Source organism: Colletotrichum fioriniae, assembly GCF_027942845.1.
Source record: "Colletotrichum fioriniae strain IMI 355084 chromosome Unknown scaffold_1, whole genome shotgun sequence".
Lineage (NCBI taxonomy): Eukaryota > Fungi > Ascomycota > Sordariomycetes > Glomerellales > Glomerellaceae > Colletotrichum > Colletotrichum fioriniae.
The window spans coordinates 1,267,637-1,292,185 of record NW_027076837.1 but is presented as its reverse complement, the minus strand read 5'-3'; the positions used below and the strand labels follow the sequence as shown (position 1 = coordinate 1,292,185).

At 52.4% G+C, this 24,549-nt stretch overlaps 4 protein-coding genes across 4 annotated transcripts; 3 read left to right on the top strand and 1 right to left on the bottom strand.

Moving 5' to 3' along the window:
* Positions 1 to 753: 753 nt before the first annotated feature.
* Positions 754 to 2,023, bottom strand: N0V96_000349 (uncharacterized protein; the record flags this gene model as incomplete). The annotated part of the gene is made up of 4 exons (XM_065755912.1): positions 754 to 1,271; positions 1,335 to 1,820; positions 1,868 to 1,937; positions 2,006 to 2,023. 4 exons carry the CDS (start codon positions 2,021 to 2,023, stop codon positions 754 to 756), a joined length of 1,092 nt encoding a protein of 363 aa, XP_065615152.1.
* Positions 2,024 to 11,657: 9,634 nt separating this feature from the next.
* N0V96_000348 (uncharacterized protein) lies at positions 11,658 to 15,961 on the top strand (the record flags this gene model as incomplete). The annotated part of the gene is made up of 3 exons (XM_053195485.2): positions 11,658 to 14,081; positions 14,136 to 15,067; positions 15,121 to 15,961. 3 exons carry the CDS (start codon positions 11,658 to 11,660, stop codon positions 15,959 to 15,961), a joined length of 4,197 nt encoding a protein of 1,398 aa, XP_053047138.2.
* Positions 15,962 to 19,116: 3,155 nt separating this feature from the next.
* Positions 19,117 to 19,623, top strand: N0V96_000347 (uncharacterized protein; the record flags this gene model as incomplete). Its single annotated transcript, XM_053195484.2, has 1 exon — positions 19,117 to 19,623. One exon carries the CDS (start codon positions 19,117 to 19,119, stop codon positions 19,621 to 19,623), a length of 507 nt encoding a protein of 168 aa, XP_053047137.2.
* A 2,407-nt stretch (positions 19,624 to 22,030) lies between these two features.
* On the top strand, positions 22,031 to 24,403 carry N0V96_000346 (uncharacterized protein; the record flags this gene model as incomplete). The annotated part of the gene is made up of 3 exons (XM_065755911.1): positions 22,031 to 22,497; positions 22,569 to 22,650; positions 23,405 to 24,403. 3 exons carry the CDS (start codon positions 22,031 to 22,033, stop codon positions 24,401 to 24,403), a joined length of 1,548 nt encoding a protein of 515 aa, XP_065615151.1.
* Between the last annotated feature and the right edge of the window lie 146 nt (positions 24,404 to 24,549).

The following is a 24,549-nucleotide window of genomic DNA, read 5'->3' as shown; positions in this document are numbered from 1 at the left end:
AGGAGCGAAGTCTATGTTTTTAACATCACACGCCGCGTGTGCCTTCCCCTGACAACAGCAGCACACGCAACAATAACAACCACCCAGTGAATAACAACACATCTCACCATTACCATCCACCACCACCACCACCACCACCACCACCACCACCACCAACCTCTCTCAAACCCCAAAAAATAATCGCATAGGCATTAATTTCCGCCACTTCTGGATACGATACAATCAAGGTCCAATCACTAAAAAAGAAAAGATCTCTAGAAAATTTCTCCTAAAAGTTCGGAGAAGGGGTGTTGAACCCCGACCCTATGAAAACCCCACCCCCCAAGGGGAATTTTCTGCTCTGTATTTAACCGCTCGGCTAATGCGTTCCCGGGGCGTCCCCCGGGGCAGGTATTCATATGAAGAAAAATGTTGTAGATGAAGGGTTGGGATGGGCGGTGTGGTGAAGGGGTTGACCGTCCGGGTGAGGGTGGCTTGAATGTTGGGATGAGAAGAGAGGGGCGGCGGCGTGAATATGCGGAAGGGAAGGGCCAGGCTAGATGAGCCCCAGGTTCCAACAAAGACGGCCTGCTGCTAGGTCCAGGGCACCAAGGGGTAGAAATTACTTTCTAATCGTTCTTCGAATCTGTTCTACCGAATAAGTAAGAAAACATGCCGTCTATGATGGCCGCTGCTGGGAGCCATCCAGCCTTACACTACCACGTCAAGCATCACAGAAACAGATAACGTCCAGCGTCTGTCTACCTTTACTCATTAAAGGGGCTTATTCGCGAACCCCAACTCCTTATTCCCGCCGTGAAACACCACAAACTGCGACTTGAGAAAGACGTCCCCGTAAATCGCAAAGGGCAAAGCCGCAGAGCTCTGTATACCCCCAAAGCACGTCGTCGAAGTCTCAATCGTCTGCCCGTCGACCGGCGCAAACTTCATAAAGTCGCCCGGGACGACGGCCTGGTACTTGCCCATGTCGACCGTGAAGGACGGGATCGTGTCCTTGCAGTTGAAGACGAAGCCGCCGTTGGTCGCGTCGTACTTTGCGCTCGCGATGCGCTGGTAGTACGCCGAGACGATGGCGTCGGGCAGCAGCATGAGCGTTGTGCCCGTATCCGCGATAGCGGCGTGAGGGGCGGAGGTGGGCGCGCTGCCGTTGGAGCCGACGGCGAAGCCTTGGGCTGTGAATTGCCAGAAGCCCTGCGTCGTGTTGGCGGGGACGAAGGTGATGTCGCCGGTGTACTCTGTCGAATCAAGGAAGCCAAAGTTGTAGTTGCCGGCTGGTGGTATGTGATTAGCCGACAAGTCTTGAAGGGCCCTTGAGGTGAGAGTTTATGACTTACCAGCTGCCTTCTTGAGGTTTGCCGTGAACAGTGGCATAGCGAGGTTGGTCATTGCATTCTCGAAAAAGGTTTTCTGCTTAGCAGGCTTGACAGTGTTGATGTTGCCAAAGGCGAGCCCGACAAGACCAGACTGGTTCTTATTCCGAGAAAATGATGACGACACTTGAGTCGCAGACTCGACTGCTTGGCTCTCTACAGTCACGCCGCCGATCGTGACAGTGTCCATGAAGACATTACCTTGGGACGAGCTACCGTCGCCATAGGAGATCGACCAAGAGGCACCCTGGAGGACTTTGGCACTTGTACTGGCGTTAATGTTGTACACTGTTTGCCCTGCGACTTGGGTTATGGGTGTCTCGCTACTAAAGACCCATAGATCCGAGGACCCGGTATCGAAGTTGAGCGGGATAGTCTGGGGCGGTGTGCCGATTTGGACAGGGCAGAGATACTGGCTGTCGAACTCGGCGGGAATCGCCGCGACCTCTCCTTCAGGACTGTAAGCTTAACCCAAAGAAGCCGACATATCAACTTACCACCTGGAGGTGTCTTCGTGCCATTGCCTTTGTTACCTCCACCTCCGGGAGTAGTGGTTGTGCCATTGCCCTTGGAACCACCAGCACCAGCATTGCCTCCTTTCCCTCCCTTACCCTTTCCTTTGCCGCCACCCTTACCCCCTTTACGACCGCCATTGCCTTTGCCTCCGTTCAGCAACCCAAGCTCTCCGAGAATTTGATCGATGAGCCCTAGGAGATCGTCGGGAATCTGCTGCCCGAACTTGGAATAGGCTCTGGCCAGTGCGATGGGCCCTCGCCTGTTTCCATAGTAAAAGTCGGGATTGGGAGCCTGCTCGATTCGAAAGGCCGCGCCGCCTAGAGTGGAAATTTCTAATTTCCGAGGTGCTGCATCTACTAGATGAGAGGCAAAGGGAATAAATGCTGCCACTGCAGCTGGTTTGGTGAAACGCATGGCCACTTGGGGGAAGAGAAAGGTCTGGCGAAGGAGTGAAGCCAGATGGGAAGCTCACAGAGCTTTCAACAAGCAACAGTCATAAAAGAAGAACAGTACGGAGATAGTGACACAAGGAAAACCAAAGGCTTGGAAGCGCGGAGCGCCCTGGGGAAATAAGCACACAAGCTTTTGCCAAGTTCGCTTCCCATTGTAGCAACGCATAGATCGACCTTCTCAGCCGTTTCGAAATGCTCAAATACCTAGTCACCAGTTGGATCGCCATCCGGGCAATGACGAATCGCGAGACAGAAGGAGAAAATTCCACTTTCCGGGCCTGGCGACGAGGACCTGATGTAGGCGCCAGGGGCTGCATCGTTCGAGTCTGCCCGCCATCGGCGAGTCGACAGTCTCCGAAAGAGGCGCATCCGTAGATGACCTGCGACAGTCGATCATTCAGCTCAACTCAAAGCGTGGTTCCTCGCGGGCACTGTACGCCGGAGTTGTGAGGCGGCCTCTATGGCCGTATGCTTGGCTTCCGAAACACTGTAAGTCGGGCATGCGACCCCTGTCCGCAGGGTCAACCAAGTCGCGATGCCGAACTCCCGTGACAACTTGTTGGATTGCCAGACCCCTGTTTGTAGCCGCAACGCATCCAGCTAGGTCAAGACTTTACTTGTGATGTTGAACGAGGGCATCCGTAATGGGGGAAAGGCAAAAAAATAAAGATCAATCATCTGAAGTTTGCTCAGAGACATGCGATGAAAAGAGCGGGAGAAATAGATTGCGACGCATCTTGACGGTCAAAGTCTAATACAGAGATGAGGAGAAGAAGGGAGTCAGAGAGGGTGTGACCCAGCTGTGACGAGATTCATGCAAAACTGAAACCGCTCTTCATCCTCATGTTGACAGTTGTGACTCGGAAGACACCACTTGAGTCTTCGGCCGAATCCCCGGACATGTACGACGGTTGTGAGTATTTGACACCACAGAGAGGCAATGCTTGTTCCAAAGAAGAAAAGCCGGTGGTTGCACTACCGGTCGGACAGTGGGAGAAGTCGTCCGTTCCTTGACGTCGGAACAGCCGGGTTCCGATGGGTTATGAGCCCGACCTGAGTTGCGACTAGAAATACATGAAGAAGTCAGCCCGTTGGTAAGGCGTATCAAAGAGGCGTCGTCAAATGTATTGGTATGGGAACCGAGCGAAGGATAGTGCCGTCACTTGGCGAGGTCGATCTCTGCAAGCTAATCTCTTCAAGGTGTCGTTGCCTTGATTTTCCGTCCGAGATCCCGTTAGGACACATTCATCTTGCCAGATATTGGCCATCCAGCATCAAGCTCTCGGTTGACTGGCCAATGCCATTTCATCGGAATTTCGATGATTCAGGGATCGAAGAACCGACAGGACAATGTGCGTGTGTGTATGTGTTCATGGGTAAGGTGAAATGAATGGTGGCTTGACAGCTGCTCCAATCTTCAAAAGGTGGAAGGCTCAAGGTGGAAGCAGATTCCCGAGCCAGACAATGCTGGGGTTCTGCTTAGTCATAACATCGTACCTACCCCGCCACCCCACTTGCCCGCGTGTCTGCTTGAATTTCTGCAATTTGCCAAGAGGCAGTGACAGTCCAAGACTCACCACGCCTCACCGCCCGACCATTGCCCCCCCTATCACCGAAAGGCATCAGGTCTCCTTACGCGTCTTCGTACGTGTCAGCCACTGCTTACGATGTGAATGACTTCCTTTCCACGTTTTTCTACCAAACTCTATCAATGAGTCGCTCTTTTCTGCGATTTCCTTCAATACCCCGTCACTCGTTGACTTCCTGCCGTCTTTTCTCTCTCTCTCATTTCTTTCCTAGTGACGATTTAGGGTCTTTATCGCTTCCCTATTTCGCATTTACAATCACGCAACAACTACATGACTACACACAGCGATACACGACGACAAAATGCCAGAACACGATGCTCTTATTCTATCATTCTCACATTTGCCGGATTTCCCGCGCGCCCCCGATGCTCTACAAACGCTGAAGAAGGTAGCCTCCTTGGTCAAGCCCATCATGCGAGTCAGAGGATGGAAGGTGCGAGAGTTAGCTGAGTTCTACCCAGACCAAGCAAACCTCCTCGGTATGTCGATCTCCTGACAGTTCCATCAATCTACTAATTATGGTGTATTTAGGTCTGAATATCAACAGAGGCCAAAGAATCCTCGTCCGTTTACGTTATCCCAATGACCGGTCACTCTTCCTACCTATAGAGCACGTAGTCGATACGATGCTTCACGAACTTTCACACATTGTATTTGGGCCACACGATGGCAACTTCCACGCGCTGTGGAACCAACTTCGAGACGAACACGAGTCGCTCATTCGAAAGGGATATACGGGTGAAGGATTTTTATCAGATGGACATCGCCTGGGAGGCGGTCGGATACCTATGCATGAAGCTCGACGACTTGCTAGAGCATCAGCTGAAAAGCGCCGTACCTTGACAAAGGGGTCAGGCCAGCGTCTTGGTGGCTCTGGACCCAGCATCGGTTCAGATATCCGGCGAACCATTGTGGGCGCAATAGAGCGCAGAAACACCACACTGCAGGGATGTGGTAATACGAATCACAATGATAGGGAAATTCAACAAATCTCCGAGACAGCTACGAAGAACGGCTTCCGTACGCAGGCCGAAGAAGACGCGGCTAATGAAGCTGCGATCGCGCAAGCTCTCTGGGAACTGGTACAAGAAGAAGAGCGCCAGCGGTACGGTGGTTACTTTATTCCGCCAACAGCGCAAAACCCGACTGGCAACGGTGGAGGATCCGTCATGGGAGATAACGAAAACAGGAGCAATAGTGTTCCTCCGCCGATCCCAGGACCAGGAACGAGACCTCCATCGGTACCGAGGCCAGAGACTCGGCCACCAGTTGTATCTAATGCACCGGTGCCCCAATCAGCTCCGCAACGGGGCTGGACATGCGGAGTCTGTACCCTCCACAATCCTGCGAGTTTTTTGTGCTGCGATGCGTGCGGCACAGAACGAGGTCAGGATCCTCAGCGTCAAGTGTGGACACCAAATGCTGAAAAGCGCGAACGTGAACGCCAACGGGCATCAATGGCCGCAACGGCGAAGAGCACGACACAGCCTGCCACCATCGATCTCACAAGTAGTCCGCCCAGAGGCAGTAGTAGTAGTAGAAAGCCTGGTAGCAACAGTCAACGCCCCGAGCCAGTGAAACCCCTAACCTGGCAATGTTCGTATTGTGGGACAATGATGGAAAGGCAGTGGTGGACTTGTTCGACATGTGGAGTGATGAAAGACAATTCACTCTGAGCGAGCGGGGAAGAGGCGAATTACATGGACGAACCCCGGCGGCAAAGGAACGAGGAGGGCACATGAGCACGTGAAGGGGTCCTTTCTCTGGATCCTCAGGGTCCAAATGACGAAATGGCCGATGATACCCTTGCAAGCGAAGGGATTTTTGCAATGCCTGCGCTGCATCATGTCGTGTATAGCTTTAAGAGACAGATGTAAGGCTGCGTTTCGAAATCGAGACGGAATGACATAACATCTCGCGACGTCGAAAAACGAGACGCAACCCACAACCTACTATGACCTAGTGCTAGGTGCGCTGACATGGCTGACAACTTATAAGCAAAGTAAACGGGGAGAAGTCGAGTCATTGTGTGGATTGGACACGGGTGGCATGCACCCAACACATGTCAAGACAAAGATGCGCCATGATATGGAATCTTTCAGTGGCACGAACGAGCTACCCTCGAGCTACACTCAAGCTACACCCGAGCTACACTGCTTCTGTCTACGAGGTTTGACGACGTTTGGTTGCGTTTTGAGAGTTCGGGAGAGAGGCCGACGACCAATCAAGGCTGCTTATGCCAAGATGACGTCAACAATGGGCAGGGCAAACACGCAGCAGACACGCTCAGGCAGCAAAGCTCTGTCAAAACAAGGGTGGCGCTGCATCAGGATGATTGGTTCTCACCACCAAGGCCAGGGTCAGATGATCTGCATTGTACCACGCAGCTTTGGAGTCTTTGGTGGCACTGAAGGCGCACCGATATGGAGAAGACGACCAGGGCCCTGGTCTTGTCTGTGGCCATCCCGGTCTAGGCGTCTTGAGTGCCTGTAGGCTAGACCTGTTTGAGTTGTAGATCTACGATCGATGGGGAGACCGTGAGGTCTAGACGCAGGGCAAATTTGTCACCGACAACGCCAGTCGGAGATAGTCAAAGCCCAAGTCTTTGCGTTTATCCGAATCCAGCGTAGTAGACATCATTTCCAAGTATCGAGAGCTTATGAGTGGATGAGCCAATGCGGGAAAAAGACTCACCGAACGATGATCTGTGCCGCATCCACGGGGGACCTGGCGAAGACGAAATAGCCTCGAATATGCAATTGGAGAGCATCACCGGCTACACAGCATGATCGCTTTCCAACAGAGGACACCCAGCTGCAGTCTACAGGTCGATGTATGGACGAGGACAGGCGAACGTCACACGCGTCAAACCGAACTGACGGGATCGCCCGGGCACGCGACGGGTATAGAGGAGGTTGCGGCAGTCAGCTCCTTGTCTGTCATTATGGCCTCATATTTCTGCGGCAGATGGGAACAGCGAACGGAGTTTCAACGGCGCGACAGACTCGACAATCGATCTGTCACCAGTCGATTATTGGCGAGAAAGACATCAGCTTGCGACAAGGGTGATGAGCAAGACCACGCTGAACTGCAAGGTCGCAACCGAGCTGCGTCTTCCTCAGGGTCTACGAATTGGTACACGGACGTTAATCCCCAGGCTTTAGCTAGCGCCAGACGTTTTCCATCAGGCTGTCGATGCCTGTTCACCAACTGCTGGCCCCTGGTCGGACCCCATCGCGAAGGGACGAAGAGCTTGGAGGTACCTCGATGATGAGAGTCGACTCGATTTGACCGTGGATCGGTTCTAGAAACCAGACTGAGACTGACAGGAACAAGCGCAACATTTTGTTTAAACATTGAGAAGAGACTGAGACATTGGCGGAAGCAACCAGTGGCTGAACCAATTCCTCGACGGTTGGGGGTGCCGAGCGACACACCTGACGGACCCGGCCAGACACGCGGATCGTAGCAAGACAAAGAAGGGATCAGCACAACGAGAATGTCGCTCACAGAAAGGAAAAAAAAATGTCCCGAAGGTCGACCAGGAAGAAGGTGGTGGTGGTGTGTGCTGTGCCTCTCTTAGGGTCAGGGTCCTTCTCTACAGCGGCATGGATCGCCTATCTTTACTTGACTTGGGGCAAAATTCCATTCTTGCTAGCTCTATCGAGTTGACCCATCCGGAGACGCCCCATGATGTCCCATATTCGAATTCGCCTCGTCCGTTGAGGGGATCCTCTTCTGCCGTCATCACCGTGGTTTTTTACGGCCCATGCAGCAGCAGCAAGGCGAATATCGGACCGGCGTGTAGTTCCATCCCAGTCGGGGGCCTCGGTTTGGGAAGCACGACAGCAGAATAGCAGTGGATCATGATATCCATCACAGTCCGATATTGGCCTGTCTCTCCAGGGTGGGGAAGCAGCTGGACAACACATCGACAAGGCCGTACACGAACCTGGCCGGAGCCTCAATCCGTCGTCCGGGCTTGATTAACATTGTGGATGTTTGTGGGCGTACCTACGCCGGCAACAAGACGGGAGGAGGTGGTCCCATGCGCCTGGAAGGGGGAGGTGCAGAAGATGTGAGGCGGTTTAGTGCATAATGTGGGTGTATTCTGATGTTACACGGAAACCGACATTTGGTGAGAACTGGGAGAGCACGGAGTATCGTACCAAACCACGAAAAAAATGACAATCTGCGGCCTCTCTCGGATGAGGTACGTGATTGACGGACGAATAGACGAATGGCATGGATTGGGCCGCAAAGACGAACGGGAAGATCCCCACGCGGGAAGGGTCTGGACAGAGTTGAAACATGGAAGCAGGTCGGCGCTCGCGGTGCCTGGTGTCTCGAGCAGCTCCTTGTCCAGGGGAATCCCTCGCGGGGAACATTTGAATGTTGGAAATGTCGGGCGATTTTAATCATCAAGAAGTGGGAAAAGAAGGCAGAGCGACAGGGCATGACCAGTTTGACGGGCTGGGCAGTAAGGAACATCGCTGCCAACGCCTATGGCTGGTGCGCCGTGCCTCAGCTATGGGCAGACCGCAGGGCGAGCTAGCGATCCACTCTGTACCTGCTGTGTACCTAGGTATTCATTCGACTACCTACTGTACTGCGTAGTCCGTATACGATGGACAGGTATCCGTACCGCCATTTCCAGAATCCCAGCGGGCGGGTGCTGGGTTCGGCCCACTCAAGGACAGTGGATATGGAGGGCGTCATGGGTGGGCAGACCGCTCAATGTGCCTGTCCTGGTTCATCGAGATGGTCTTGTACCGTGTATTGCGGCGATGAGGCACCTGGCGGATACTTGGAGACCAGGATTAGGTAAGATTGCTGGGGATACGTACCTATTGTCGGAATCAGATTTCGATGGCTTCCTGATTGAACTTGTGCATCCCCCATCCACTTTCCCATCCACCTCGTGGCCAACTAAAAAGCCTGCCTGGAAATTCGAAAGTGCCTTTGTACCTAGCAAGTCCGGATACAAGGATACCCAGAAACCCGAGGGTGTGAGATACTTGGATGCCTGACATGATATGCAGCAAAGAAAGGCACAAGTTCTCGTACCGTTCAAGTCCCGTCCCTTTGCACCCCGTTTCTCGCATCCAATCCCGCAGTCCCGTTCGGCCCCCCCTTCCCTCCTGGCGTCTGGCCACCGCCGCTGTCACAGCATGACGATCGCTCTCTCTCTCTCTCCCTGAGCACCTAATATGTCGCACGCGCTGTCTGGAACGCCGGCCAAGCGCATGGAATCAAATTCAACAGGAAGGAATGGGCAGTGGGAGGTTTTTCTGATTAATCGCCTCCCGCCTCCCCCCGCCCGCCGGCACACAACTCGAGACTTGGATGCTCCAACGGCAGCACTCAGTAAGTACCTAGAAAGACGAGAGCGAGGAAGAGCCGGCGGCGGCGGGGGATCCAAGGTAAGGTATGATTCGCATCCAGCAGAAACATTGCCCAGTCCAAATTTGCCTCTCCATGTTTGGCCCTTCCCCTCCTCTCTGCTCTGGTCTGCCCGTCTGTCCTCGTGTGCTTGGTGCGTGTGTCCGGAGTGTAAAGTAGGTAGTCACTATTGTGTAGCGTATGAAGTACTGTTCCGGTCCGTTCATGAACAAAAAACCCACGAGCTCAATCATCGATCCACACACTCTCAGTCCAGTCCGGTTCTGGCCCAATTTGTCCCACCGCCCATCCCACTGCCACCACCTCTTGTGATACAGTAATGCTCCCCTTCCATCCCCCCAGTCCCGGTCGCGGTCCCATCTTAGGGTACTGTATGTACGGAGTAGGTACGGGCTTGTTCCCCCAGCTCAGCTTTGGTGCCCCCCGCCTCATGTTACCTTACGGATACCTACCTAAGCAGTGCTAAGCTACCTTACAAGGGGCCCCCCAGACGTTGCATGGGTTCAACCACCACTCCTCCTGCGTCTTGATGCTTGATCACCGACGACACCACTGGGCAGGGTAAGGTAGGGGAACCATAATCACTCAAACAAAGTTTGGACTATGAGGGCCCCCCATCCCTTGTCCTTTCCTCGCCTGCTTGTCTGCCAATCCTGACTGCACTGGACCTACCCACGCTACCTTACCTTTCGGAGTAGGTACACGCTTCCATTCACTGCCCATTTCGTACCTCCAGTCAGCTCGGTTCCTGTCTTTTCCCATTGAATTCCCATCTTCCATCATACAGTTTGTTTGTCTGTCCCATCTATTCAGGGTCTGTTTAGCCTGGCTTGACTTGATTACCATTTGGTTTGTCTCTGCTCTGCTCTGCTCTGTCCGTCCCTCTGCATCTAATTCTCTCGGTCCAAACAGTATCCATTGTGAGTGAGCTTGAATCCCCTCCCCCGTCCCTTTCTTAGTTGTTTCTCCTTCCGAGAACCCCTCCCTCCGTCACCCAGATACCCTAGATCCAGTATCCGTACCAACCTTATGGTACTCGCTTTTGCTCTTTCTCACTTTTCCATTTACGAGTGCCTCCTTCGGAGCCAAGACGACCCAGGGCGCGCACGACTCCTGCAAACTACTGCACACTGGCTGGCGTTTGTAGCTGACGAGCGGCAATTGTTCCCTCCGCTTCGCTTCGTCAATTTCCAACCCGTTACCTCACCTCTCATCTGCTTTTCTACATACTTCCTTAATTACTTACTTTTTTTTTTATTTTTTAATCTTTTTTGTATCTGCTATTGCTACTGCCATTCCCATCTCGCTGTGGCGTTTCAAAGCAGCCTTCTTTGCCCTTTCTTACCTTCTTCTGCGCTATGTTCTAGACCTCCCCACACCACTTCCGGAATCCAAGCCGCCATCCGACCATCTCATTCTCTCTCTGTCTCTCTCTCTCGTCCGCTCATCTATCCATCCGAGACTACCTACCTTACTACACTCACACACTCGCACACACGTATGTACACTCACTCTCACACCCTCTATCTCAGGCCCCATCTTAGTAAGCCCCGGCCGCTATTGCTTGTTGTTGCACTTGCACCTTTCTCTCCTCCCCTTCGACTTTCACCTTCGCCGCCTCTTTTTCGAAGCCGCCGTTTGCAGTCGAATTCAACCCGCGCGGGACTATCTACACCAGCGCCTCAATATTCTCCCCTTCGCCTTGCCCGGTGCCCAGTACCCAGTTGCCTAGGTAGCTTCCTGGCCCTGTTTGCGCTCTGGTCGGCCCGGCCAGCTCCAGCCGCCGTTGTCGCTTCTACCCATTGCCACTGCCATACCACTACCACTACCACTGCTTGTAGCTGCCGCTTTTCTTCCCGCACGAAATTGGGAAGGCTTGTGAACTAACGGACAACAAGAAGAAGCAGAAGCTGGGCGCTTGAGCTTTTCTTCATCCCTCAGTGCCGAACTGCGCCTCGACTGCTCACAATTAGAGCACATTCCCAAGCGAAGCGTCCATCTGGAGACGGGTCCTTACTCCGGCGGTCCAGAACGCACGACCTCCACGCAGACAAGGCGCCGCGCCATGCTCTGCTCCGCCTTCTACTCCCCCACGATTCTCTAGCATTCTGCCGCCGTCGCTTGTGACGTCTTTGTCACTACCTGACTGCTCACACCGACAACCCTCTTCCCAACTACTCCGGCTCCGTGGACGGACACCTGACGAGGGTTGCAGCTTCGCCATCCACCGCGGCCGAACTTCTACTCTGTAAACCTGACCTATACCACGCTCCTATACCGAGGTTCACCTGCGAGCCGCAGCTTCCCATGCGTGGGCCACCGCCGAAATGCCACCTCCCGAACCTGTTATCACCAGCAGTCATGCCCGGGACAGCGGTCCAGTAGTTTCTCCTCTCAAAACTGCCGTACCGTCACAGAAACCCAGCCCCCCGGGATCACGGCCTTCCACCGGAGAGAGCGGTTTCAACTTCGATGCATCACCATCACCACCAGAGGGTTCCGGACCTACACGCAGCGATGGCGCCCCGAGTACGACCAGTAGCGGCCGCTTCTTCCGCGAGAACTTTAAGATGGGATCTGGTGAAGGCAAGCGGTCACATTCAGCTAGTCCCTTTCGCATATCGATGCCATTCATCACGCCCGGTCAGCTCGCTTTCTCCGCCATGCAGTATTTGCCAGTTCCGATACTGGTCCTGAATAATCTCAAGACTGTGGTTCTTGCCAATGAAGCCATGGGGAGGATGCTTGGTATGACAAACGATGCGGCCGAAGACAACTCATACATTGCCGAGAGACTAAGAGGGCAGTCCTTATCCCAGGTTGGTATCGACATGATTCAGGAAGGCCGCCCAGTTTGGGTAGGATGGGAAGCGTTTTTGGATTCCCTCGTCCTTGAAATGGGCGCAAATCAGACGTCAAAGGATGCCGCGGATATGTTTGGTCAAGGGCAAGGTGGAGAGGCGACGCCGACCCCGGATTCGCTCGCACCGCCATTACCGGACCATCCAACGGGCCCATGCTTGGTTAAAGATGCCGTGGTGGATGTCATTATCTCCCGCAAAGAGTTGGGGAAGCCGGGATTTGACCCCCGGGCCAAGGGCTGGGGATCGGATCATCAAGTTTACGCCAAAATGATTGTTACGATATGGGAGATTGAGGATCACCAAGTTTACTTCACCCTGACTTTCACCAGCACAAACTCCCCGCCTTCCCAGCCAGTACCGAGCCGCAAGGCGGTCGCGCGACCCAATATGCTGGAGCAAGCAGACCGCAAGACGATATCCAACTCGAACCCGCCCTCCGTCAGTTCCAGCCACGACTCGAGCTCACCATCTTTCCGCGTGAGCCCGAGCGCTGTGTCTCTCTCCTCGAGTCCGTTCCCGCCGATGGGTCCGCCTTCCACCGCCGTACATGCAAGCTCGCCCTCGATTCTGCAAAAGATGATTCTCATGAAAGACGCTTTGCTCGATAACACGGAAATGCCCATCCTTGCGATGTGGAAGGATGGAAGCGTAACATTCCCGAATCGCGCCGCTCGAATCCTATTACGGCAAGAAAGCGACCTGGAAAAATCAGCAGACGGATTCGATTTGCTACCGGCTTGGACGATTTGGGACCAGGACTTTGAGAGAGAGTTGGATGTGAGCGAGTATCCCATTTCGGTCTTACTCAGAACAGAGACGCCTTTCACCAACATGCGCGTTGGTATGATTGACCATTTGAACAATAAGATTGTCTACGACGCACTCGGAGAGGCAATCCGAGATGACAGTACCGGCGAATTCATGGCCGGGGTTGTCACCTTTAGGGATGTCACCAAGATGAAGGAAGAAATCGTCGAGATCAAAGAGAGGGACGAGGAGCGCTTCAAGCTGATATGCGACACAATGCCCCAGCTCGTCTGGACGACAAAACCAGATGGTTACCATGACTTTTTCAACACGCGGTGGTATTCATACACGGGGCTCACTCCCGAGGAGTCAATGGGCTTGGGATGGAAGCATCCATTCCATCCGGACGATATACCGGAAACTGCTAGGCGATGGAAGCACTCCTTGGAAACCGGCAACCCTTACGTGACGGAGTACCGATGCCGCAGTAAGACCGGCGAATGGAGGTGGATGCTGGGTAGAGCTCTACCGCAGAGAAACAAAGAGACAGGCGAGATAGAAAAGTGGTTTGGAACTTGCACCGACGTCAACGAAAGCATCGAGGCCAAACTCGCTGCCAGGAGAACCCGACAGCAGCTACTGAGCGTTCTTGCGCATTCCCAGGTCACCATCTTCACCGTCGACACCAATCTGAACCTTACCATGTTGGAAGGTGCGCTGATGTGGGACAGCAATGGGGATGACAATGCCGCAAACCAATCGTCTTGGTTCCTCGGCCACAACATGTACGAGGTCTTCAACCGACTCAACCCTCAGCTCAAGACTGGCGAACGCCCCAAATTCCTCCGCCCCGTCGAAGATATCTTGGCAGGCGGAAAGACGGAAGAGGTGGCGGAGCACGGCATGGATGGACACTGGTATCGGACGAGATTCTTGCCCATTCTCGGCAAGAAGACGAAGGATGCTATTGTGAGCAACGAGACACGCATCGAAGGCGTCATTGGTGTCATTATGGACGTGAGTGAGCTCAAGGAGAAGGTTGAAGATCTAGAGGAGGAATCTCGGGAGAAGAAGCAGGCGATGGCAAACGAGGCGGCGGCAAAGGAAGCAAACAGGCTCAAGAGCCAGTTCCTCGCCAACGTAAGTGAAGTAGGCTATAGGAGTTTATGGAATCAGGGACTAATGAGTTGATAGATGTCACACGAGATCCGAACGCCCATTACTGGCGTCATCGGAATGGCCGAGTTGTTGAGGGATATGGAACTTGACGCCGAACAGACCGAATACGTTGAGAATATCCAGAGGTCGGCGAATGCTCTATTAACGGTCATCAACGATATCCTCGATTTCTCAAAGGTCGAATCCGGACGTCTCGACATCGAGGAAGTCCAGTTTTCTCTCTCAGTTATTGTCACGGATGTCAGTAAAATGCTGAGTTTTGCTGCGGAGCGAAAGAACCTGGACTTCCGATCCGACATATCGAAAGAAATCGAGAGTGATCTGGTTGTCATTGGTGATCCCGGTCGTGTACGCCAGATCATTACGAATCTTTTGACCAACAGTATCAAATTCACCAACCAAGGTTACGTCAAGTTTTCGGTGCAGAAAGAGAAGGAGACGTCGGACAGCATCGTCGTCAAATTCATCGTCGAAGACAGCGGCATCGGAATTGAGGAGGAGGTGCGAAAGAAGCTGTTCCAACCCTTCAGCCAGGGAGATGCCTCGACAGCGAGAAAATTTGGTGGCACGGGCTTGGGTCTGACTATTTGCAAGAACCTTCTCGAGTTGATGCATGGAGAGATGACACTGGAATCCGCCCTGGGCAACGGAACAGTGGCAACGTTCTGGGTCCCCTTCAGCAAGCCCCAGAACCAAAGGGCGCCGCTTGTCGAAATCGGTTCTCTTCCAGACAGGTTACAGTCTGAAATGAGCGTCTCTTGCCACAGTTCTGAGTTTGAACAGCTTTTGAACACGCCTCCCGCATCTGGAGAGTCCTCGCAATTCCTAACGGATAAACATAAGTCTCCGTCACGACGACTCTCAGTACGGACACCGCCGGCTTCCGACGAGGAGTTGTTGCCACATGCTGAACGTGCCAAAATTCGCGTTCTTGTCGTCGAGGATAAGTGAGTCTCGATTTCTATTGGCCACGTTACGGCCCATGCTAACGATTTTCTAGTGCCATCAACCAGCAAATTGCAACCAAGACGATCATGAAACTTGGCTTCACGGTAACAGCAGCATGGAACGGAAAAGACGCCCTCGAATACATGTCGGCAGCTCAGCAAGGCAAGCACAGCAAGCCGGATATCATTCTGATGGACGTGCAAATGCCAGTCATTGACGGCTACAAGTGTACGCATCTCCTGCGCCACCACCTACCGTACAAGACCTATGTACAAGATGTACCGATTGTGGCGATGACGGCATCGGCGATTCAAGGCGACAAGGAGAAATGCACCCGAGCAGGAATGGACGATTATCTTGCTAAGCCAGTCAAGAGCAAGACATTGGAAAGGATGCTTGTCCGATGGAGCTTGATGAAGAGGTCGCAACACACAAAATACAAGGAATCAGATGGCTCCATGTCCGATTGCTCAGATACCGCTGCGCACTGCAGCAACGCCGACATTCCCGGCGTAGCACATGATCATCCTGATCCTACGCCTCCCGATTCAACAGAGGCCGTGGCGCCTTCGAGCCGCCAACGAGAGCAAAGCCAGGAGACGGATCGTGAAAGTCGGGGCGATCCGGTGACACCCAGGCCTCTTACCAGGAATAACTCGTATGAGCCGTCACCATTCGACTCTCCAAATGTGGCGGACTCCATCAAGCCGATAAGGCGCTCCGAGACTGATGAACTTGCACTGCAAGCACAGCAAGGCAAGCTAATGGAAGCCGCGGGGGGGAAGAAGCTCCCTCGACGGGGAGAATCCTTCCAGACGGTGGTGGCCGGCGATTCCCTGACGGAGGAAAACGTGGAAAAGTTGGAAATGGAGGAACACAAGCGGAGGTCATAGACATTGGGGAGTTCTCACAGCATCCTACTTTTTTCCAAGTGCTTCCCAGGGGGAAGAGACACTACCACAGCGAGGTGCATGGCGCCCGGTCACTGCATTTATGCTTACAAACGTAACACGAAGAGTCGTACATATGGAAGCAGAGAAATCGGGAAGGATGAAACGCTGGGGAGGGGGGCCACGCGAATAGGTCATGTTGCATCTTGGCATTTCGATCGGCGCACAGGGAGGGGGTTGGATTTTGATGAAGCAATGGAAGAATCGGAACCCTGAAAACAAAAAACGCGGTTGACGTGGTTGTGGTTATACATATTCGGAAACTGATAGAATGGGAGGGGGGCGGGAGTCGAAGGGGTCCTTTGATGACATTCTGTCTGCCTGCTGCTTACGAGCCCAGGTTTGTTCTTTATTTTAGTACAACTCTAGTCTATAATGACAGAAAATCGAAACTTGATACAACTGAAAATGTTTTTGTTTCTTCAAGTCTCTCATGTCTCTGATTTGATTTTGAAATAGGTTACGGTGTTGTATAAAGGTATTGGGTCCTCACCCTTTTTTTTTTTTTCCTTCTCCTGTTTTCTTCGCTGTTTTCTCACGGAATGATGCCTGTCTGCCTTAGGAAGCGAAGCGAAACCGAGTGAGAGTTTATGTAGATCGGATCTAGACCTTTTTGTTGGTGGTGGAAGGTTAGGTATCCGAGCGTGCCGTGGATGGGATGACCGAATTTAGGAGGGGATGGGAGGAGGGGGAGGGGGGGAGTTCGGAGTCTGATCCGGTGAGCATGGGTAAGGGGTACTCGTCAACGTCTGGCAGTGTGTAGGTATGCGGGTGATTTTCTTTGTTTACGCAATATTAGAGTTTCCGAGATCTGGGCATGGTGTGAGAGTGTTGAAGGTTACGGGGATGTGCTGGATTAGGTGATCTGGGATTGGACCTGCTTTTTGGGGTCGGTGAGTGTACAAATGGGTATGTAGGAAAAGGGGGGTAAGAGTTGGAAAAAAAAAATGGAAAAAAAAAGAAAGGATTGGATGTCTGGGATGAAGGTTTCCGGAGGGCTGGGACGGTGTGAGGGGGTAGGTAGATGGATGGATGTACGTATGTATGCATGGGGAGACGGGAGGTGGTGCGTGCCGTGGAGTGACTCGAGCGGATTGTGTGGTTTATGACGATATATTCATCTTGATATATCGGGAAGGACGATAGATTTAGATCTTGTCTTACTCTTGACCCTCATCACGACTCCCACCTCCCCATACCATCACGACCCAAGAACCTCCACAATCTCCCCACTCCCAATCCTCATGCCCGGATCCCTCTCCAACATCCTCCCCAGCAACACCTTCTCAGCAACCCCACTACCGCTCAACGACGTCCTCAGCTCCTCGATCTCATCCAACCACGCCACCATTTCTTGCTTGACATCTTCGTCTTCAAACACGTGGGGCAGGATCCAGGAGCCTGCGGGCAGCGGGATGTATTTGAAGCAGAAGAGGAGGGTGACGCCTAGCCCCCAGACGTCGGAGGCGGGGGATTTGTGGCGGTGGAGGAATTCGGGGGTGCGTAGGGGGTGTGCCGGAGGGGGACCAGATGTTGAGGTCGGGAGAGCGGGAGGCTGATGAAGAGGAGGGGCAGGGGGATGGCGGCGCCGAAGTCAAGGAGGACTGCGTGGGGTTGTGGGCGTTCTTCTCTTTGGGTAGAATGGAGAGGGGAGAAGAAGATTATGTTTTCTGGTTTGACGTCGTCGTGGATTATGTTGCAAGTTGAGTGCAGGTGGGATAGGGCTGATGCGATTTGGGACCAGAGTGCGAGGGCGTCGGAGTGGGAGAGGGTGCAGGTGGAGGTTTGCGGGTTGATGTGTTTTTCTAGGCTGAGGCCGGCTTCGTGGCGGAGGGTTATTGTTGGTGGGGAGGGGGAGGAGTGGAGGATTCGGGATATGTTTGGCTGTTTGGGAGTGTAAGTTGGAATGGAAGTGAGTTTAGGTGGCAGATTGTGTTGTTATGGGGGAGAAAGGGAGTAGGGAAGGTATGGATGAATGGTCGGTAGGTAGATGTATAATCGTACGTACGTGACCTCTGGCGAGGTTGAGGGCTTCGATTTCTTTGCGCCAGCGGTGGTGGGTTCTTGGGTTTTCGGGGAAGGTGAATCTTTTGATGATTGCTGGGAGGTTGTTGTGTGTTGTAGATTCTATTACGGAGTGGTATGTTGTTGCGATTATATTTGAGGTTGCCGGTGTCGGTTCGACGTCGACTGGGTTGTCGAACTGGGGATCTTCGCTGGCGGTTTCCATGGCTGGAATTCGAAGAATTTCAATCGTTGGTGTGTTTGACTGCTACGTGAACAGACTGTCGTATGCTGGTTGCGAGGCGCGAGCTTAGCCTTACCGGGGCGTTGGCTGTCGAATGCCAAGGTATTTGAGGGAATCCAACTGCACCAGCGCGACAAGTCCGAAGAGATGCCGTCCTCGGACTCAATTGCGGGGTGACTCACGCCGGTGGCATCCTGCGGGGTTTATCCACCCGGGCCGCTGTGGAGCACTCAGGTCCGGGCATTCTCGGAGGGAGCGGCACTCCATGAGCAGCAGGTCCGGACAAGAACACAACGTCATTTTCTGATGTTCCAATGTGCACGAATTCTTCTTGATGACAGTGCATATATAAAGGCATTCTATGGCTGTGACCAAGTGCATCCGCATCATGCAGGCTGGAGAGAAAACGGCATGGGTCCGCCCTCAGCCTCGCTGGCATCTTGTCTAAATGGTGGTGAGGCAACCGGGATGTAGTTTGAGCCCACGAGCTTACTTGAATTCAGGGTGAAAATTCAACAAAAACATGAGTGGCAGGACAAGGCATACTTGGTACGTACTGTGAGCCAACACCACCATGCAAGTAAGTAGGCAACGGGCGAACCAACCTGAGGCGCGTACAGACCAACCATGGGAATTGCAGGTGATTCGGCCAATGACTGAAACACAATCCCCTAAGTTCTATTGCCATAATCTCTCAGATTCCCCCTCGTTTCTTGTCGATGCTTGCAGCTTGCTTACCCCCGCTCGAACTCTACCAACATCACTCCCAACCGAGTCACCTCAGCACATTACACGTTCCTCGAAACCTCTTGAATCCTCAGAGATTGCCAGCCGTAAAGCTCCGATTGCAATGGCTGAAGCTCTTGGCCTAGCAGCAAGCGTCATAGCCGTGGTTGATATCACCGCAAAGGTAACCGGCGCCTCAATCAAACTCGTCAGCTTATGGAACAAGATCAAAAACGTCCCGGATGCCCTTCTTGAGAAGTCAGAAAGACTCAAAGACTTTGAAGACTTCCTGGTGGAGACCGAAAGCCAACTTGCCAACAGTCCCCTGCCAAAACAAGCCTGGAACAGTGCTCTCTTACAGAAATATGTTGCCAGAACCCGGACTGTCTTGGCAGACCTGCAGGAGATGGTCGACCAGCTGTATATCCAGGTCACGGATCCACGAAAGTTCAAGAGAAGGCTGGCGTCGACAAAGGCTGTTCTTCGAAAGGAGGACCTTTCTGCATTGGACTTGAAGCTCAATTTGGCATTAGAGCTGTTCAAATTAGCGCGGGAGCAATACCTCACGTATGCTGCTTCTCCTTCACGTCATTTTGCTATGCAACTAATGGCCATCACTATAGGTCACTGATGTCCTACTCATTAATGGTGCAGCTTCAGCAGTCATCTGACATAAGGTCAATTCAGATGCCCCAGGAAAAAGTAGCAAGTCTGGATGAAGCCCATGACATTGCGAGCGATAATAACACAAGGACCGACGGACGTGCTGTTGCCAAAGCACAGAGGATCTTAAGTTTTCCTCACGAACCAACCATTATCGGCAGACTAGGTCTATCTTGGAATAAATCAAATTTTGGTTTTCAGCTACATGCGCAGCCACCAAGCTGGCTTACGGGATCGGTTCATTCCGTACTAGCACAGAGAAGCCTATGGGGATGGCAGCTGAGCCTCAGATCTTACGAAGTCGTGAATTTTTTTGGAAACGAATTGCTTGAAATAATCAAGGAAGACGACGCTCCTGCGGTTTTCAGATACCTGGATGATCGAAAAATGACCCCTTTCATTCGCGACCAGTCGGGTGTTCATTTACTGCAGGTAACTTTCCTGTTCTCTTCAGCGATTCACAAGACCGAGTTTGCAATTAACATGGCGCATAGCTTGCATTCAACTCCGGGTCTTGCAGATTGGTTCAAGCGCTGCTAGATTGCGGTCTAGGGGCAGTCGTGCTTGAAAATTCCGCTAGAGTAAGGTGAGTCAATTTTCTTCTCTTCTCTTCTCTTCTTCTCTACCTAGCATCAAAGACAAAATCCTCTAACAGCCCCTGAATAGAGATAACTGGACTTCATACCCATGGCCCATACTGTGTCTATACGGGGCGAATTTTTTCCCAGAGAGATTTAGCTTCGAGAGAGTATCCACGGCCCTGGCCAAAATGTCACGTCATGGTCTAGACGATTTCCTAGAGGACCCCAAAGCGTTTGACGATGCTACCCTTTTTAAAAACTATTTTGGCTTTCGGAATTTGCTCTATTATGCGGGATATCACCGTTATCAATCCTTTTCATTCGATAAAAGGCTGCAGCATTTCTGGCGAATAGTCAGTTCCGGTGATCAATCATCCTCAGAAGAGTTGCGCTTCATGCTTCCAGAAACCAAAAACCTCACCATTGGCATTCTCGAATGTTCAAGAATGGTAGGGCGTCCTTCAATCTTCCGATCCTTGGCGTTAGGCATGATGCTTCAAAATGTAGGAAGACTGGGCGGCTCTGAGCCCAAACCAAGATCCAAAATCGAATGGTATGGACTTCTCAAAACCACCCTCGAGCTTGACCCTGTTGGTCTTCATCATCTCGAGAAACGCAATCAGTGTTGCGACACTAAATATCAAACCGCTTTCGCACTGTTGATTTCCAGAATTCCATACTGGCATACTAGGTGTCATCGTGGAACAAGACAAGAAGAAGGTTGGCATTATTCGCAACTTTACAGTGGAATTGATGCTTGGCTGGATACACTGGCCCGAAATCAGGTTGATCTTCTTAGCTACGGGAGAAAAGAAAGAGCGCTCTACAAAGAAGGTCTCTCACACATTCGCCATTCATGGTTCATCTCAGGATCACATATGAGCCGGCCCATTCACCTCCATCTCATTGGTATTACTTTTGGACCAGCGAGGGAAAACTGGAGGCTTTGGTGGGCTGATGGGCATGAGGAGTATGCAGGCGACTTTTGGGCAATGGTCCAGCAGAAAGAACTCGAACTGAAGATCCCGGGTAATTGGGAAGACGAGGATGACTATGATGAATGGAACCGGCTATGGGACTGGGAAACGAAGGAGCCTCTCCCGTTGATTTGGTCTGAGTATCGTAGAGTTCAAGCGCCTATGTAGCCTTCAATATTCCGTAGAAAAAGAGAACAAGATGGCGATCTACAACATTGTCCCATACGATAACTCAGCACCTTTCGTGTTGCTCCTCTTGTTTGGCCACTGCAAGCCATTGTAAAGCCCAAGGCTATCAAGATCTCTCGGCAGCTGGTGCCTCATAATAATGTGTGACCATCAGCGGAACAGCTGCATAGGGGAGCTGATTCTTGCCTAGTTCAAGTAAGGAATTCTGCGACGAGATTCCGTCTATCTCCGAATTCTGTTGGTTGGGTCGCGAAAACGGCCGATTCGCATGCGTCTGGTCTTCAGTGGTTACTACCCCTGTCGAATCATGCAGGTTTGCCGCCGAGGCAGCAGGGTCGTCCCGCACCCGTTACTGTGCCGCAGGGCTATGGCAGAGGTGTAGGATGGGAGCCCTCTCGATCCCCTGGCCTCAGTTGATCAGTGTTGGATAGCTGGTTCTTTTTCTCTTCCTCGAGCAGTTGTAGACACTTTCGAAAGGCTCTCCTGTCTTCATGATTCTTTCATTTTACGTGTCGTCGCTGCTAACAGCCGTCGATATTTGCATAGATGGGAAGTTCCCCGTGTCATTTCTCTCATGTCTTCCTGAAAAAGCTAGACAACACGTCTGGCCGCTACATTTGGTGTTCTAATGGAAGCTATCGGTGCCGCTGCCAGCGGCATAGCCCTGGGCCAGCTGTGCATAGGCATCTCCAAAGCCGTCCATCTCTGGCACTCGATCGAAGATCTCCCCGTAGACATCCAAGACGCCGTCGACCGCCTCGAAGCTCTGGGTCCCGTCCTGGAAGACATGTTCACCATGATTTCCAGCTCCGAAGGTGACGACTACGGCGGCCCGGATCCGAGTCTCCAAGTACCGGCTCGACATGCGAAGGCATGCGTTGCATACGCCACTAAGGCGCACCACGCTCTCAAGGACATGGTCGATAAGTTACAGACTGCTACGCATAAACCGCTAAAAGCGAGTCTTCACGGTCGTGCGAAGCGAAAGATGAGACTTGCGTGGGCTGGGTTGAAACGTGATGATGTGGTTAAGTTGGAGCGGAGGCTAGATTCGGCGGTTGTGATGGTTCTTATGTGTGTTGGGTCTTATGAGAGGTTAGTAAACGGCGGCTTGGTGAAGTCGCATTCAAGATTCGATAGAATTTGCTAACTTCTTTGTGTTACAGGGCGATGATACAAGCATCTCACGACAGAACAGCTGAGAAGATGGCGGCGAAGGTTGTCAAGAGTCAGAGGAAGCTACACGAGGTAAGCGAGGAAAGGATTGCACAGAAAGTATCGCACGATATGTCAGAACAACTAGAGAGACTGGTGAAACAACTGCAAAGACCGGAAGTCAATCGCGAAAAAGAGGAAGAAAGTCAACAGTACGTCATTGTCAGGTCAAAATCAGCCTGGGCGGGAGCGAAACTGCCGTCATATCGACCACATGCGAGGGGCCAGCTCGCGGCCATCTGTTCGAGAGAACACAGCGAATGGAGTCTATCCGTCCAGTTCCCAGCTTGGATATCCCGAGCTATTTGGCAGATACAGATCAGTTGGAGTATGACTTGTGGGTGGCAGCAGAGTCTGCGGTCTTTCAGCGTCAGGCCAAGCGACAGCGACATCTTTGTTGCCGCGAAGAGGGGTAAAGTAGGAAGTATGATGGCCATGTTTAGCAAAGGCGACGCATCGCCGCTTGATAGAGACGAGAACGGCTCGTCTCTGTTATATGTCAGTTTGAAGCCTCCACATCCAAGTGCCCTCTTGAAGTTGACATTTTGTTGCAGCATGCCACATTTTCCGAGCAAGTTGAAGTATGTCGGACGCTTTTAGACCTTGGCCTGGAAGATCTCATTGATGATGATGGCGGATCATGGGAGTGAGACTACCTTGTATTCCGAGTAACGCTGTTTCTAACCAGCATCACAACAGAAGCCCTCTCACGGTATTGGTCCGGAACAGGAAAAATCTACAAGACCAAGCCAGCGAAAAGCACCTCAATCTCATTTCTCTCTTTCAGTCCCGCATCGCAAATGTACCAACCATCAATATGGAGCGCATGTTCGACTTTGTGGCAGAAAATACGTACAACGACGACTGGTTGCGCGTCTTCCAACGTGAGTTTCTTCAAGATTACTACCAATTACCACTTCGAGAACGCGTAGAAGCCGTTCGTCTGGGTGTTTTCACGGCGCAGACAGATTACACTTACAGAGGACTGTTGAGACAAGACTTGACAGTGACGTCCGAGGATGTGAGCGGGTCTGTGGAAGTCGGGTTCTCGCTGGTTCATTCAGCCGCTACCGCGCTGGGGAAGAAATTAGCAGAAGAGATGTTGTATGGGGACATCATTGGTCGTGAAGATGACGAAGCCGACGAAGATGGAGACGAGTACGAATTTGAGAGGAAGTTCATGGTCCGTTACCATCCGTACAATGGAGGCTGGAGATACGCATTCACCGATACTCTCAGGGTCGCGAATCCAGAGCACTTTCACGGAGTAGAGACCGTGGTTCCTTGGGACTGGTACCGCGTTCCAGTCTGGACAGGCACACCTCTGCTCTCAGTCATAGGCGGGGCTCTCTGCCGCATTTCACCCGGACTCCCATGGGATGAGTGGGACGAAATCTTCCGGACGGTTTTGAGACAGTGGCTGAGAGATCTTCGAAGTGTCGGTGTCGATCTGTTGCAGTATGGCAGAGACGAGACTCGAATACTCAACTCAACCACCTCCGCCGACCTAAGAGGAGCGTTCGGCGCTGGTGCTATTGCCGACTCACGAAGGCATGTGCGGAACTCTCTCAAGACTAGAGAATCATGGATGGAACATGTGGACGAAATCCATCCAAAGAGTGATCTTTACTGGATTCCCATCCGCGTGATTGGCTTCGATTACGGGCCGAAGCTGAGAGACTGGCGGCTGTGGTGGGCGCCGGAGTTCGAGGTATTTGCCGCCGAGTTTTGGAAACTTGTTGATCGGCCAAGACAAGTCATGCCTGGTAGTTGGGTTGAGGCATGAATTCTCAGTATCGATCTGATACAGCTTTGGCAACGATCCTGTATGTTGCCATCAGAGATATAAGAAAAGGGGGGAGGAGGGGGGCCCGGCGTCGTATGCTCTCAGTTCTATCGGCCCCAGGTACGGACACTAAAGGTATGCCCGGG